General features: G+C 36.3%; 1 protein-coding gene across 2 annotated transcripts; it reads right to left on the bottom strand.

Moving 5' to 3' along the window:
* Positions 1 to 223: 223 nt before the first annotated feature.
* LOC120077862 lies at positions 224 to 15,119 on the bottom strand. 2 transcript variants are annotated; one of them, XM_039031943.1, is made up of 4 exons: positions 14,833 to 15,119; positions 14,472 to 14,534; positions 13,416 to 13,528; positions 224 to 1,690 (listed from the first exon to the last, which is right to left on the bottom strand). In XM_039031943.1, the coding sequence occupies exons 3-4, from the start codon at positions 13,433 to 13,435 to the stop codon at positions 583 to 585; spliced, it is 1,128 nt and encodes a 375-aa protein (XP_038887871.1). In that variant the 5' UTR covers positions 13,436 to 13,528; positions 14,472 to 14,534; positions 14,833 to 15,119; the 3' UTR covers positions 224 to 582. The 2 variants fall into 2 exon arrangements, with proteins under 2 accessions (XP_038887871.1, XP_038887872.1); XM_039031944.1 differs by lacking the exon at positions 13,416 to 13,528 and having other exon boundaries at positions 14,833 to 15,118.
* Positions 15,120 to 15,959: the final 840 nt, after the last annotated feature.

Here is a 15,959-nt window from a genome sequence, read left to right on the forward strand (position 1 = left end):
AAAGGGCTAATTTGAAACATTAGGAACCAAAAAGAGTAATGTTCCCTAAAAATTAATCGAGTACCTAAAGCAAACAAGGCCATTTATCATATTTAGAAGTTAAAAATGTAGAAAATGAGAGAATCAAGGGCACTGTCTCAAATTCTTTAGAAGCAATTGATGTCCTCATAATCAAACCAAATCAATCACATTTGTGAAGGTGCAGTGTAACTTCAAGCCAGAGTGAGCAAATTTGTAAACAAATTGGTGTCATTTGTGGAATGACTTTGTCAAGAACAAATGTCTAGAAGATACATTAATTTCAGATGATTACAAGTAAATTTCAACAAAATGACGTATCATCAAGAGGAGGATAAGGCAATCAGGAAATTATACAATTAACAATAAATTACACGACAGGCTAACCTGCCAACTTTTCCATCTCCCCTTTCAGATGGGGCAAATGTGACAAATTTTGCTGCAAATTCCACAAGTCGTATTCCCTTATTTAAATTTTCTTCTACGTTTTCTTTTTCTTAAGCTATGTACCTGAGAAATGTTTCCTATTCCTACCCCTCCTTTCTGTTTTTGAGCCCAATTTGATCATCTATTGCTACTAGTTTCTCTATTCCTATGTCTCCTACCCGAACGTCCCAACAGTACCCTTCCGTGATGGCGAAGGCGGCTAACCAATGACATACCTCCCCCATTGTCATCGTCACTTCCACCATTACCACTGTCTTCATTAATGGAATCAAAACTACTGAGTGGAGTGGCGTTGGGAATACCTGTAGTGCCTTCGTTTGATCTGGGAGAGAAAATCCTCTCCGGCTGTCTAATCCGTCGGTTGAGGTCATCACTCGATGGGCCAAAAGCATGTAACAGAAGAAACATATTCACCAAATTACTATCAAATCCCACTTCAAATCCCCCATTCCTTTCTGCAGCATTAGCATTCAACCCTCCTTCCTCTTCGTCAGAATCAAATCCAAAATTATTTCCTTCAATCACATAATCCCCAAAGACCACAGCTCCAGGCATTGTCGACCTGATTGTGCTCATCACATCGTTCCTCTCGCGTTCCCGCTCCAGTCTTCTCCATTTTTGTTCAAGCACAGGATCCACCTCCCGAGGCCTTGCAGATGGATGCTCCGATCTCACGTGCTTCCTTAGTTCCTTGTAATTTCCTACAAACGTGCAGCTATCCTGCATACAGGTCCTCTTTTTGGCATTCAGAAATTCTCGGGCAGGCTCAACCACAGTCCATCCTTTCACCTGTCCACGACAGAGGGGGCAAGCAAGCTCAGTCACTTCATGATTTTCACCCAGCAAACTTGGATCCTGTACAACAGCTGAGTTGTCGATCGAGGCGCTTACTGGTCGCACATTGTTGGATGAAATTACTTTGGTGTAAGCCTTTTTGTACTGGTCAAGGCAGTTTGAATAACGTAGGCTAGTACCACACATATAGGGACGACAACCCTTATCATGAGATGAACAAAGTAACAGAACAGCATTGTGTGGGTACTCCATGCATACCGAGCATGTTGCATCTTCCCAGTACTTCTTATCCACAGCGCTGACACAATCCTTTGGGCACAGATCCTCTGGGAAAACCCTCTTATAAGGGAGTGGATACGGGTTTGACCTGAATTGACGGGAAGCCAACCTGCGCCGTACCTTGCTCCCTTTTGCCATTTTGAGTTTCAATCTGTAGCATATAGCCAAACATTATCAGCATGTCAATTTATCAGCAAAACTAAGTGGATTGTAAGACATATATAATGAAAAAACTCGTACTGCAAATTTTATTTAACAAAGGACCAAGTCCTCAATCAAATAATGCACCTCATCCACTTCAATTGATGAACAAATGATTTTAAAATTTTGTAAGGGACTCGATTCAAGTTCACAAACAACAGAAACATCATCTTGAACACAGCCAATTAGTTTTTCAGCACACAACCCCCCAATACAAAAGAAAGAAGGAAAGAAAAGAATAAATGACCCACAAATGAAACATAACTGGGCTGACAACTAGTAGCAAATACACAGTTTAGCACCATCTCTTAAACGACATTTCCTAACTGGCTTGAGCTTTCATAGAAGAGATTAAAGCAAGAAATCAACATACAGAGTTGTTCCTTATCCTCAGTATCAGCAATCGGCATGATCATCATTCATTAATCAGTGTTTTCTCTATCTCATAACTCATAAAGTAATACCATGATCCTGCATCCTTCATGGAGATCAGGAATTTGATGGTTGGAAAAGTTTTTCCACTTCTTTCCAACAAAATTTTTCAAACAAGAGCTTGAATAAGATCCACATATTTCCAACATCTCCTGAATGTAATCCTACCACAATGCAAAGAGAGCTGTGGAGTTCTTTAACATCTCCCCAAATAACCTTCCAACAATGCCATGGGAATAATCCTGTTCTTCCAGTAATAGGCGGGAGAAAACAAAATACCATTGTTATCCAAAATTCACCACCTACCATCCTTTCCTTGGTTGGATAAATGGGACTTGTTTGGAAACTCTCCTACCTTACAAATATGTGATAATGATTTCACCATGCATAATAAATTCCTCCTTTGCGAGTCTCTTCTTTCTTTTCAGTACCAGCAATGTTCCGGCTCTCATTCTATCCCGGTTAACCTTAGTTTATCACAAGTTTCTGCTGCTCAAAATTTAGCCCTTATGGTCCCATTTTTCATTGTGGAAAAATACCACAATCAATGAAATCTAGCACTGGGTCCCGATGGTTTCAATTTGAAGTTTGGATTTTTTTCTCAAGTATTTGGAGCTCTCCAGTGCTATTTTCAAAAACTTTTTGAGTTCTACAGTAATGGTAAGCTAATGCTTGTAAGAAAGAAAATCTTATCTGCTTTGATTCAAAAGAAAGAGGTTTTTGTCAAAGATTTTCGGCCAGGCAGTCTTCCCACTAGTCTTCCCACTTCAGTTTATAAGATCATTGCCAAGGTGGTATTAGCTGAAAGACTCAAGGGAGTTATGCCAAGCATTATTTCCTCTTCTCAAAGTGCTTTCACTGGTGGGACATATTATTGATCCAGTTCTTATTGCAAATGAAGTTGTCGAGTGTTGTTCAAAGAAGAAAAGGTTGGATCCTAAAACCTTATTTGGAAAAAGTTTTGATCGGGTGAATTAGGACTTTTTGAAAAATGTGCTTATCCTTAAAAGGTTTTGATTCTAAGTGGATTTCATGGATTAATGGTTGCATTAGAGACCCTAAATTCTCAGTTTTTGTTACTGGTAGACCTCGTGGTCAAATCCCTGCTTCTAGGAGAATTAGGCCAGAGATTCTCTTTCCCTTTTCCTTTTTCTCTAAATTAGTGAGGATCTAAGTGCATTTAATGCCCTTATACAAGGTGCTTTCGAAGCCTTGGTTCAGGTAAAGATAAAGTTCATGTTTCTATTCTTCAATTTGTTGATACGATATTATTTTGCAAATATGATGATTGGGATGCTGGATGTTATTAAAACCATTGAGCTATTTGAGTGGTGTTCTAGCCAAAATGTTAAATGGGAAAAGTATACTTTTTGTGCTGTTAATATGGAAAAAGGCAAGTTGTTGCCCACTTCTTCTTGTTTGCATTGTAAGGTAGAATATTTGTCTTTTATGTATCTTGGGCTTCCACTTGGTGGTTATCTAAAGAAAGCTTCATTTTGGCCACCGATAATTGATAAGATTCATAAGAAAATTGGATAGGTGGAATTGGAAATGCTTTAATCTTTTTCAAAGTGGAAGACTAACTTTTTGTGTAAAACGATGTTCAGTGTTTAAAAAAGGCCCTCCAAGCAAGCGTCTAGGTGCTAGGCATTGGTCTTGCACCTCGTCATGAAAAAGCGAGGCACACAAAATAAGCTGCACATTTTAGGCATGCGTCTTATGTTTTGGGCCTGGGGGCTTTTTCATTATTTTGAAAAGATAATAATAATTTCAGTTTTTTTCCTTTTTTATTATCTAAAAAAATAAACTTTACTAAGCCAGAAAAATTACTTGTGTTTAGTGTCTTCATATTCCTACAACTATACTTTTTACTTTTTATTTAGTACTTCTTATATATAGTGAGCCTAAAAAACACGCTTTCTTTGCACCTTGCGCTTAAGCCCCAAAAGACTATTGCTCTTTCTTATGCCTTGAGCTTTAGAAAACAGCCAAAACACCGGTGGTGTTATCAATTGTTGTATGTCTTCTTTCTTGAAGCCAGCTAAGGTGATTATTGTTATAGAAAGAATTATGAAAGCTTTCTTTTGGAAAGAGCTTAGAGGGAGTAAGATTAATCATCTGGAAAAATAGGATTTGATTTCCAAATCTCAATTGGAAGGGGGGCTCGGCTTTGGGGTTTGAAGATTAGAAATATGGCATTGTTGGCTAAATGGGGCTGGAGATACTTTCATGGAGTTGTTTATACACTTGGTAATGGTAGTAGAATTTTTTGTTGAAAGGATCCTTGGCTTGAGAATTAGGCTTTGAATTTTGTTTCCTATCAAAAAAATAAGGGAAAAAAAAAGAATTAGGCTTTGAATTCCCTTCTTATTGCCCCAATGGTTCAGTTTTTTATCATTGCGATGCAGACACTCTATCATGGACGGTCTCTTTAAGACAGATGCTGAAAGATGAAGGCTTAAAGAGTTCTTTATCGGATAAAAAGGTGGCTATGCAACCAAATTGTCAAAGTTGGAGCTTGGACCCTTCTGGATAATTTTATGTTAGCTCCCTTTCCAAGCATTCAGCTGCTCCTATTTCTCTATTGATAAGCTTGTTTATAAGGCCTTGTGGAAATCCAAATGTCCTAGACAAGTTAGTATTTCTCATATGGATTATTCTTGAACTGCTCCTCCACCCTTGAACAGAAGCTTCGCTCTCATTGCTTGTAGCCTTCTATTTGTCCTCGTCGCTAGGCTGATAATGAAGGGCTTCGACATCTCTTTTGGGTGCTATTTTTCAAGGTCTTGTTGGTGTCGTTTGTTCTCCATTTTCCGCTCCAATGGACATCTGGTGATTCATTTAAAGCCAATATTGTTCAGATTTTGGTTGGTTCAAAGCCTAAATCTCAATTCTTATAGGAAAATGTGATTAAAGTTGTTCGAGCTGAGATTTGATTTGAACATAATCAGAGTTGTAAGATAAGCAAGCCTCTTCCACGGTTTGGTCGCTTTGAGGCCACTAGACACATTGCTTCCCCACGGTGTTCTCTTTCCAAGTTCTTTGCAAATTTTACCATTCAAGACTTATGTTCAAATTGGACCTCCTCATCATTTCATTTCCTACAGTGTTGTTAAAGAAGTAAGATATTTAACCTTATTTTGTTCAGCTGTTAAACTGCTCTTTCCTTTACTTGTACAGTTCTCACTTGTAGAGCGAGTCAGTCAGGGATAGGTACAGATGGGGCAGATTGGTCCCTGGAACCTCCCCCCCTCCTCTTTTTGGAAAAGAAACAAACAATTTCCTTGATGAAATAGATTACAAGAAGCTTCCCAGAAAGTAAAGTCCCCTGTGATTAATATGATCTGGTAAGTTTAGTATCCCCAAGAAAGTTGACATTTCCTTTGGTATCCCACGTAAGAAGGATTAATAAACACGAAAAGGCTTCATAAAATGTTCAGCTATCGGAATATCCCCTTCAGTTTGCTACCTCTATTCAAGGGATGAAGAAAGTTTGAACCACACCTTTTCCTCCATTGCCCATATGCTTCCAGGGTTGGAGCTCTCTATGAAATAAGGATGGAATGTCCAACTTTTTGCCTACATCAGATGCTTGAGGCTCTTAGTTGTCGGTCCATTGACAAGCAAGGCAAAGATTTTGTGAAGATGTGCCTCTAGCGCCCTTCGACCCAACTTCTTAAAAGAATCTATGTTCCACAAAGTAGTCAAAAAGTAGTTTGCCAAATAACCATCCTTATCCTAAAAGATGGACGAACAGCTCTAGCATCAAAGGACAATTTTATTATGAGTGCAATAGAGGGTGGGGGATTCGAACCGCAAACCTCTTAGTAACTATTACATACTATATGGTAACTGAACTATGCTCACTTTGACAAAATGACAAGTTTATTATAAATCAATTAAAACTGCAAACTCACATCCCTCCAACGAATGATACAGATGCTCTGAAGCAGAATTGTTCAGAAGACACCACTAAAAGTCCAAGACTACAGAAAAAGACCACTGCATTTTTTGGGATAAGAAACAATTTTGGTGTAAAATTAAGAAAAAAAGGGACAAACCACATCCAACGAATGTTACAAACAAATTCTTCCAATAGGATAAAGAAAAGCTCATTAGTTGTTAGAAGATGAGAAATTTTTAAACCAAGATATAGCACAAAAAAAGGCAATAATTCAAAAAGAGATTCTGCAGTCATCTCCATCTCTTGAAGATTCTGTGGTTTCTCTCATTCCATAGAGTCTAAATAAGGACCTCAGGACAAATAGTCAATAGTGTTAATCCTCCAAAAAACAGACAAACCAAGGTTAAAAACCAACCTCCTAAGGGGTAAAAACAAAACCCCCTAACTCCAAACTCACAAGTCTAATACCTCTGATGTAAGAAGAATGGGGCTAATTGGGTAATTGGGTAAAAGTCTAGGTTAATTCCCTTTTTACCCCACTTGTATTTAAATATTCCCCTGGACAACAATTGTATTAAAATCTTAATCTTATAGGTCTCTATTTGACTATGCTCCCAATGGAACCAAAACTGAGAAAGATGTTGACAGTAGGTGATATCTTCAATTGTTAGGATTCAATTTTATCCGTTGCCGCTCGTCTCAATGTGAGAGGCCCTTTTCTAAGACCAAATGAGAAGAAGGATGTTGCAGAGACTACAAAATCCCAAATTTCACAAAATCATAGTGGTCACATTGTTATTATCCGGACCTATGTGGGATGGAATGAAGCGGAGAAACTTTGGTAGATATGACTTCTCTGGGAAAAGCTTCCTTTATGTACAATCAGTGAAGGCTATTGATTCACTAAGGATGGAGATTTTTTCTTTGCTTAAAGATACTGGCTTGGTCAACAGGTATTCAAACACCTACAATGCTTGGAGTCTTGATGAACTACATGAAGAGTTTATGTTTTAGACTTTTTTCATAATAGTTTTGTTCAAGGCGTAGGAGGTTGGTTTGGCCATACTCTGTTGAACAAGTTTATTTTATTTCTTGATTGTTTCAATTTCCTTTCTTTTCAAAACTCAAGGATAAGTTTTCTTTTCAGAGGGGAGTTAATTGGGTAATTGGGTAATTGGATAAAAGTCTAGGTCATTTCCCTTTTTATCCCCACTTGTATTTAAATTCTATAAATAGGAGTCATTCCCCTCGTATATGGACAACAATTGAATAATACTTTTTCTTCAAGAATTCTCCAAGATTGGTAGTCTAAATCACTTTCCATAATTTATGTCGAGATATTTTCCTTTTTTGAACTCATATATGAAAACATCAACAAGTAAATTGTCTTAACTTATCTCTTCCCTACATGCATACATCACAGGGTAGATTGCCTCTTGACTTTCTTATTGCTACATGCATGCACTTAACATGACCCTATAATACAGATTAAATTCTGTTACAAGTCTTAAACTTGCTAAATATACCACATAAATAAAATATGCATACAACATGCCACAAAATTTATGTGTCAACACATCATAAACTTTTTGGTTAGAATCCTAGTATTAAAGAATGATTATAGTGAAAGTCACCATTTACTCTAAGGAAGGGATCAAGAGAAATATTGCATCTTTGTAAGAGACATGAGTGGTCGTTGATTTCATTTATTTTGTTATTGTCATTATTAATATTGTTTTCGAGTAATTTTGTGAGGAAGCTGGGTAATCACAATGTATTAGATGGGAAAATTTAGAGTAGATTTTTACTATGTTTTGAAAGAGTTTCATGGCTCAGACCTTGAGGCTCACCGGTAGGCTCAAATTTTCAAGTTTTATGACATCCACAGATTATAACAGGCTTATGCCTCCATTAGAGCTCAATTTTTAAAGAATGAGGGGCCGTTTGGGGTAAGGAGTTGGTTATTATAGTCTTAGGTTATCATAGTTGGGTTATAATAGTTTGTGTTTGGGGAGTAGATTATTTTAGTTTGGGTTATAATAGTATGTGTTTAAAGTGTAAATTATTTTAGTTTGAGAAGTAAATAGTAAACACTATAGTAAAGAATAAAAAAAAATATGAATGTAAAATAGTAAAAACTACAGCAAATAGTAAATACTATAGCAAATAGGGGCTTTAAAATTATGTCGATTATAGCTAATTGGAGAATACAAAATAGTATTTACTATAGCAAAAGGTGGTTATTATAGTTTTAGGATAATCCTTACCTTGCACCCTAAGAGTTAATATCAGTAATCATGATGAGAGGATTTCTTTTGGATAAGAAACAATCATGATGGGGGGATTTTTTTCTAAGAAACTGAGCTTTCACTCAAAAATAAAAATTTGCAGGGAATTTTGAGTTTCAATGCACTTGTAACCATGAAGTGGTTATAGACGACCTTATTGGAAGCCATAGGTGATAATTGCAGGGGTTTCACTCAAGATGCAATGCATGATGGATTGGATTTCTGTGGTTCTGTAAGCAGTTAAAAGTGGAGATTGTTCATCCAAGAGATGGTACTTTTGTGGCTCAATCAGTCGTATGACACCCTTCGAGATTATCGGCAGACAACTGAGGAGAATTTATGGAGAGTTTTCAGAATAAGCAACTACTTATCTAGAAGAAAACGAAGCAATGAAAAGTTCAAAGCAAACCCCAATTCCTGATTTCAAAGAATAGTTCTCTAGGGGGAGTAGAAGCTGAAACAAAAAGAGAAACATGGATGGCCTGGTCCAATTCCAATCAAATTAGGTGCATTAATATCTAGAAGAATAAGCAGTATGATAGTCGAAGGGTTTGGAGTAGTGGTCAGAGGATGGAAGGAGCATAATTTCATTAATGAAGGAGGGACAATTCCAAGGAAGAAAAATGGGGAGTTGGCGACTGATGCATTTAAGGCCAGTTGTGCCTTGAATGATCAAAGAATACATGATGCCAAAACAAAATTAAAAAAAATATCATCTTCTACTTGTAAGAAAATTTAAGCATCATACAATATGAAAATAAAGTAATATATTCTACAAACAACAAAACAAATCCTTCAAAATAGACCGGAAAAGAAAAGTCCCACATCCCACTTTCCCACAACTTCTCACATCGTCCATTTGATTTTATGGAGAAATTATTAAGTTATGTTCATTTTCTTTGTCTACTTCATTTGATCTAATTTTGCGTCTTTATTTGTTTAGCCCCAAAGCTTGATTGAAGATTGAAGTGTTTTATTTCCTTTGTTTTACTTTCTTCATTCTAATCTCTCTCTACTGTAAATGTGTCCCAAATATATCCAAAATTTTAAAATACTAACTTTCTATAAGGAAATTTTTAAAATAATGATAATAAAATGGAAACTTTAAATCATATCCAGTATCTGAACAAAATAGTTTGTATACAAGAGCATGCAATCAAATACCATTTGTCTTAATCTCATGCAGTCCCAGACTCCCATGTGAAGCTACAAGATTAAGTCATCTAATGAAAAAGACAATCAAAAGGTCTTCTTTTTTTTTTTTTTTTTTTTTTTTTACTCCCTAGGGATGTGAGGAATCTTCTGGCTCTTATGTTATCGGTCCACTCCTTTAAAGATGCCAAAGTTTTGCTACAGGTTCACATTAACCCTTTTTGGTTATTATTTGAAAAGAAAGGAATCAAAGAGTTTTCTTAGACAAAAGCAGGTGCACACCTATGAAGTGTTCTTTGACCTTTTCGGCACCACTTTTCTAGAGGTTTGATGAAAAGGTGCCATTTTCTTCCGCATAATCAATCTCATCTATTTCTTTTTGGATTTATTTCTTTTCATCCTCGAGCATGTCCCAAGGTCTTGAAATGAAAAATCTATCCATTCTAGTGGAAGTATGCCTCTCTCTACCCTTAGACCAGGTAAATTTTCCGTTTTTAGGGGAACATCAATCAACTCCAACTCTTTCACTCGATTGTTAAAAGCCCCCACACTTCTAGTTATCCTTTTTTTTTTTTAAATAAGAATAACAACTTTCACTGAGAAAAAAAATGAAGGAATACAAAGGCAACCCCCTCAGTCCAACTTTAAAAAAAAAAATGAAGGCAGTCCAACTTATAACTACTATAGGATAATTACAAAAGGTCTTTGAAACCGAAACCCACAAAGAAACATGAACGACCCAACAAGCAAGGAGAGCTTCTTGGAGAGACGATTGCACTTTCCTAAGAACCTTAATCTTTCAAATGACCGAAACACCTAAGGGAGAATGGTCCACAAGACTCTTAAAAAAAAGGACTTACACGAAAACCCTTCCAAAGGATTGAGTATCCAAACCCTCACATCTCTTCTCCCATGCCTTAAAAAGTGAATCTCGAGCAAAGAAAGAAGAGAAACAACATCCATCATCTCCCTATCGGACAAATTACGACTAAACCCGAAAGAGAAGGAGCACAAATTCCCTGACCACACAAGCAAGTCAGCAACAAAGTGGTTTTCAAGAACCGAAAAATGGTAAGAGTCTAGGATATAAGACACAAAGAGGCCTCTCGCTCACCCATTGTTCCTTCTAGTTATCCTGCCCCATTTGATTTTTTAGAAACCCGATAGACTACATCGAAGTCACCACTAATTTTTTTAAAGAGAAACAAAATTCATTGACAAGTGAAATAAAGGAGTAAAATTCCAAAACACCTAGAGTTGTTAGAAAAGTGACTTCCAATTTGCAATTAAAGAAGTTAGGCTATAATCGGAAAAGGAGCATGAAAGATAAAATCCATAAAAATATCAAAATCAAAAGTATAGAAAGTCCCCGAAAATTGTCATTCCGCACACCCCAAAGGTACCAGAGGTTCCTCTCTGACAAAGACAAGCCACAAAGTCTTCTTCACACCTCTAAAAGGATGACCCTCAAGAATGGAGACAAAGAAGATCATAAATGTTATAGGGCAAAGGTAAGGCCACCCAAAAGCATCTAAAATAAGAGACCAAAATCTAGAAGCAAAGAAGCAATGAGCAAAAAGATGACCAAGATGCTCACAATTAAATGCACACATAATACATCATGATGGAGAAAGATGGAGGTAGGCCATACACAGATCCTCTATTTTGTGCACAAAACTTATCTCTTCCACTAGGAGTCTGGCCCATAAACCCCTATTAACCAACCGTCAAAAGAATCATTCTAGAAGGCATGGAGATGCCCTTGCCCAAACCTTGTTAATTTCCTATTGTGAGAAATTGTTAATTCTTGCCATGATACCATAGACTGTCTTCAAAATCACTGCCCTTGTCTCCAAATTTCTCCTTCCTGGTGCAACCTTTGTCAATCCAACAATGAATCTATCGTGCACTTGTTCTTCAATTGTCCCTTCACAATAGGAATATGGTTGGAAATTTTTACAGCTTTTGAATGGACTGTGGCCATACTAAATGACGCTCTAAGTTGGGTCAAATTATTGTTCATTGATCTTCCTGTCAGAGCATCTAAAGAGCAATTATGGAAGTGAATTATTTTTGTTGTCTTGGGGAAGATATGGGACGAAAGAAATGCTCCTATCATCTAGGAGGAATACAGGACTACAAAAGACATCTTAGACTTCATCATCTTCAATGCTTTTTTATGGATAAAGATATACTCGGTTTTTCTTTCCTTATTGCTAATTAGAAACATCTTTTGTATACCATATGATTGGTTCCTTTGTACTCTTGGATGTTTTTGGATATTTCATTTATCAATGAAATTGTCTCTTATCAAAAATAAAATAAAATAAAGAACCTACCCATGATAAAATCAGAGATAATTATAATGTCTTCTTTCCACAAATAAAGCACCCAAGATCAGCATCAAGAGCTACCCCACATCCTTCTTGAGCTCTAGATAGACTTGATTGATCTTATATTCAAATATATAACTTTATTTCTTAGAGAACAATTACATCGAGATTGATTTTGCTAATCGTATCCTTAACCAAAGCTCGTTTATTGGTAGCTTTGAGGCATCTAACATTCCAAGACAAAAGCTTCATGGGAAAAATTTATGGCCCTACTTACTCCTAATTTGCCTTGTCTCTTCACTATTTTCATCATTGGGCCCTAACCAAATCCTTCAGGAAGGGGAAATCCTCCTCTACCTCCTCGCAAAACCTGCTTAGGGGTATCTTTTAATAAGGAGATTGTACCTATGTCATTCACTTTGAAAGGGATCAAGATAATTTTTTTTTTGCTTTGTTGTCTCCATCTTTTTTGTTCCCTTCAGTTTGGAGTCTTCCAGGAAGTATGTATGGCAATTATCTACAAGTCTACACCACTACTAGTGGTGATTTGGGCCATCTGGCAAACCTCTAAACCTTCCTCTTGGGCTAAAGAATCGACACTTGAAATGGAAAAGACTTATCCATCTTCCTTTTACTTTACCTTTACTGTAATTTTACTTGAGGGCTAAGCGGCAATTTTTTATTTGTCGAGCAAATTCTTCCTTTCTTCTGACTTTCCCTGAAAAAGAAACCCATTCCCATTTTCCTTGAATTTTCTTTTATATAATTTTTAAAAGCCTAAATGTTCACACTAAAAAACAAAGGCACTTTTTCAATCCCATAAACGAGTTGACTTGAGGAGCTCAACGAGATGGTGACTATCCCGCTATTACTTCGTTGGTTTCAACTTAAAACCCTTTGGTTTTTGACCCACGATTAATGAAATGGTAGACTTTTCAAAATTCCAAGGCAGGTAAAAGACCAAAATGGCAGGAATAACAAGGTATTGAACATCGCCAAGTTACACCATCTTGGACCCTCCATATGCCAACCAAGTATGAGTTGGGGCCGTCAAGGCCTGAATCAAAAGAGCAGCTTCTGGCAAGAAACAACCATGGATTTTAACTTCCTTTCCAATCTACATATTCAAATTTTCAAAAAAACTTACATGGGCCACGAATAAGAAATCATTCTCCATTAATTAAATCTTGGAGGGAATTAAAGCCAAAATAGTTCCCATTCATTTTAATTGCGAGTTTGCAACCTCCATACAACCAATAACAGCCAAGTTACAATCAGGGTAATCAATGAAGCCCCCAAAAAGGTTTCCAATGGTTCTAAAGGTTGATAAGCTCCACAAATGCAAAGGGATATTTATGAACACGGTCCACCCTCCCTATGAAGGGGCCACATTTTTTCTTCCATGAATGTCTGCATTCCAGTCGATTGTTCCAATTTCAAAGTTATGCCTAGTTTCTAATTGGGAATACCTATTGTGATCATCATTCTTTTAAAAAATTTCATAGAAACAACTTTCATTGAGAAAAAAATGAAAGAATACGTGCATACAAAAAACCAAGGGCGTACCTTTTGTAATCATCAAACATGGATTGTTCATTTCTCTTGTAAATTTCATAGATCAATGATATTGTTTCTTAGTTAGAAAATTTAATTACAACAATAATAGAAAGCTTCCAAACCTACATGAAGTGATACAATTAACCATTAAAAATTGCAGTCTAGGATTTTGTATTGCTATAAAGCAATTTCCAATAATTGGCATAGATCTGTCTTAAATCATATTAGAGAGTCATTAATAATTATATATTATAGAATAACATGAGTAACAAAAAAAAATAAATAAAACTAAGAATCAAAAGGTAAGTATAACATGCAAACATACTCTCTTTCTAAAGAGACGTATTGACCCATTTTACACACCATCCCACCTTAGTTTTTCAAGTTGTTTACTCCCTTCCAATTGTCCAATAAACGTACCACATTATTTGCATAGAAGCACATGTTAACAAATGGGAGCATAATTGGAAATTTAAAAATTTAGGAATTAAATAGAAATTTGTCAAAGTTCAAGGATTAGGGACTAAATCTATAATTATCCAAAAAAAGATTAAGGTTTGTTTCAGAACTATTTTCAGAATAATTGTATGGTATTAAAAACAAGAGATTAAGTAAAAATGTATCCAGACAGCTGCACCATAGTAACACACATTCTTTTAAATGCAAACAAAAACATAAAATGGCTTTGGAGAACAGTTTCACAAGAAAGGCCAAAGCTATGATAGCTAATTAGCCAAGTAATCTGCTCAAAACCAACTATTATTGATGACAAATGGGAATGGAATTCAGATCAAATATCCTCTACCCAGCATTCAACAACAGAAACTAACTTCAATGGCACAAATAAATTAAAGGAAAAAACAACAACAAATGAAGAAACCCATAATCGAGTATAAACGGTCAAATGGAATCTATAAAAACTCCCAGAAACAAACTGATCGCCATCTAACTCACAGAACATAATTATAAACAGATAGACAACAGAACGAAGCAAAAAAAAGTCTACGATATCATCAACAATTTCCAGAAGCAAAAAAACATCTAAATCAGAAGACGAAGACTCACCAGCTTCAAAGTTCACGGAAATCTAGATCCACAAGAAGTCAGAAGGGGAAGATCGAACTATACCTGAAACAGCATTCCCACAAAAACAAAAACACAAAATATCATTTCAGGATTCAAATAAATAAATAGTAGATAGCTAAGAACAAGAACGTGGTTAGCGAAGCAATCACGCAAGAACCAAAAGGGTGGGGGAAATTGATTAAAAAACCAAACTCGCACATGGCCTTGACTTTAAACCATGTGAATCAAAAACAAAAATTGAAAAAAAAATGATAAAAATTAGAACAAACTTGAAACAAACATCCAGCATTTGAAGTGATTATTACAAGACGAACAGAATAAAAAGGAAATGGAAGAGTACCCAGAGAGCGTATTCGTAAATCCGCTTCAAAAATTGAAGGGGAGAGAGTAGAGGATGTATGAAAGAACAAGAGAAAGGTTAGCAATGGAGGGAGTTAGGGTTTAAGAGGAAGACATGGGGGAAGAAGCGAAGAATTCGAGGGAATGACGGGGAGAACGGAGAAAGGAAGGGGGAAGAAATAAGCTATCTCATTCCATCACCAAACAAGAGAGAGAGAGAGAGAAGAAAGCGAATAGTTCGAGTCATTTCTACGCCACTTTCTCTTTTTTCTCTTTACGTTCGTACATCATCGTAAGGAAGAAGATCGCGATTGGGTGTAGAAAGCTCGTGATGCCACGCGCTTGATAGGCGAGTGGGAGCTTGTCTATCACGTGGCTTCGCCGTCGCGAGAACCCCGCTTTGTTCATGCGAAATTGTAAATGTTGGGTCACTCGGATTCTGATCGTACAGTAGAAAGAGGGTTGGATCAGATTTGATCCGACGGATGTGGTTAGATTGCTTCGACGGCTGTTTAGGTGACACGCAACCGTAAAGGCAACTATGGCTTTTTAAAATGGTATAAAGAACTCACATGAAAATCTCAACTATTTATATCTTTCCTCCCTTTTCGGTTATCAACCAAAACCCTCCAACTTACTCATTATTAATATACCCAAATAGTAGATACTTGTCCATCTCCTCACCTTTTAGTTTTTTTTTTTTTTTCTTCAATGAGTTTGTCACTTTAGCTAATGTACATCTCGACTAATCTGATGGGACAACCCGACTCTAGAATATTTAACTGGCAAGAAAACTTGTAGGATATTAAATCATAAGTAGGTGGTCACTATTAATTGAATCCATTCCCTCTTGGTCCTTTATCAAATCCTCACCTTTTAGTTTGAATCATAATGACAAATAATTATCAATTTTAATATATCGGTAGAGCTAAAAAAACATACTCACCAAAGTCAGCTTAACTCAAGGTGATTTATGTTGGATTCGATGTCTTAAATCTCGTGTATCTTGTAGTTTATCAATACAAACCATATATTTAATAAAATAAGAGGTATTTTTTTAATATTCAAACTACATTAATTCAATCCAATAAACTAAGATCTAAGGTTATTTTATGTAACTTAAAATAT

The sequence above is a fragment of the Benincasa hispida genome, chromosome 5, assembly GCF_009727055.1.
Source record: "Benincasa hispida cultivar B227 chromosome 5, ASM972705v1, whole genome shotgun sequence".
NCBI lineage: Eukaryota > Viridiplantae > Streptophyta > Magnoliopsida > Cucurbitales > Cucurbitaceae > Benincasa > Benincasa hispida.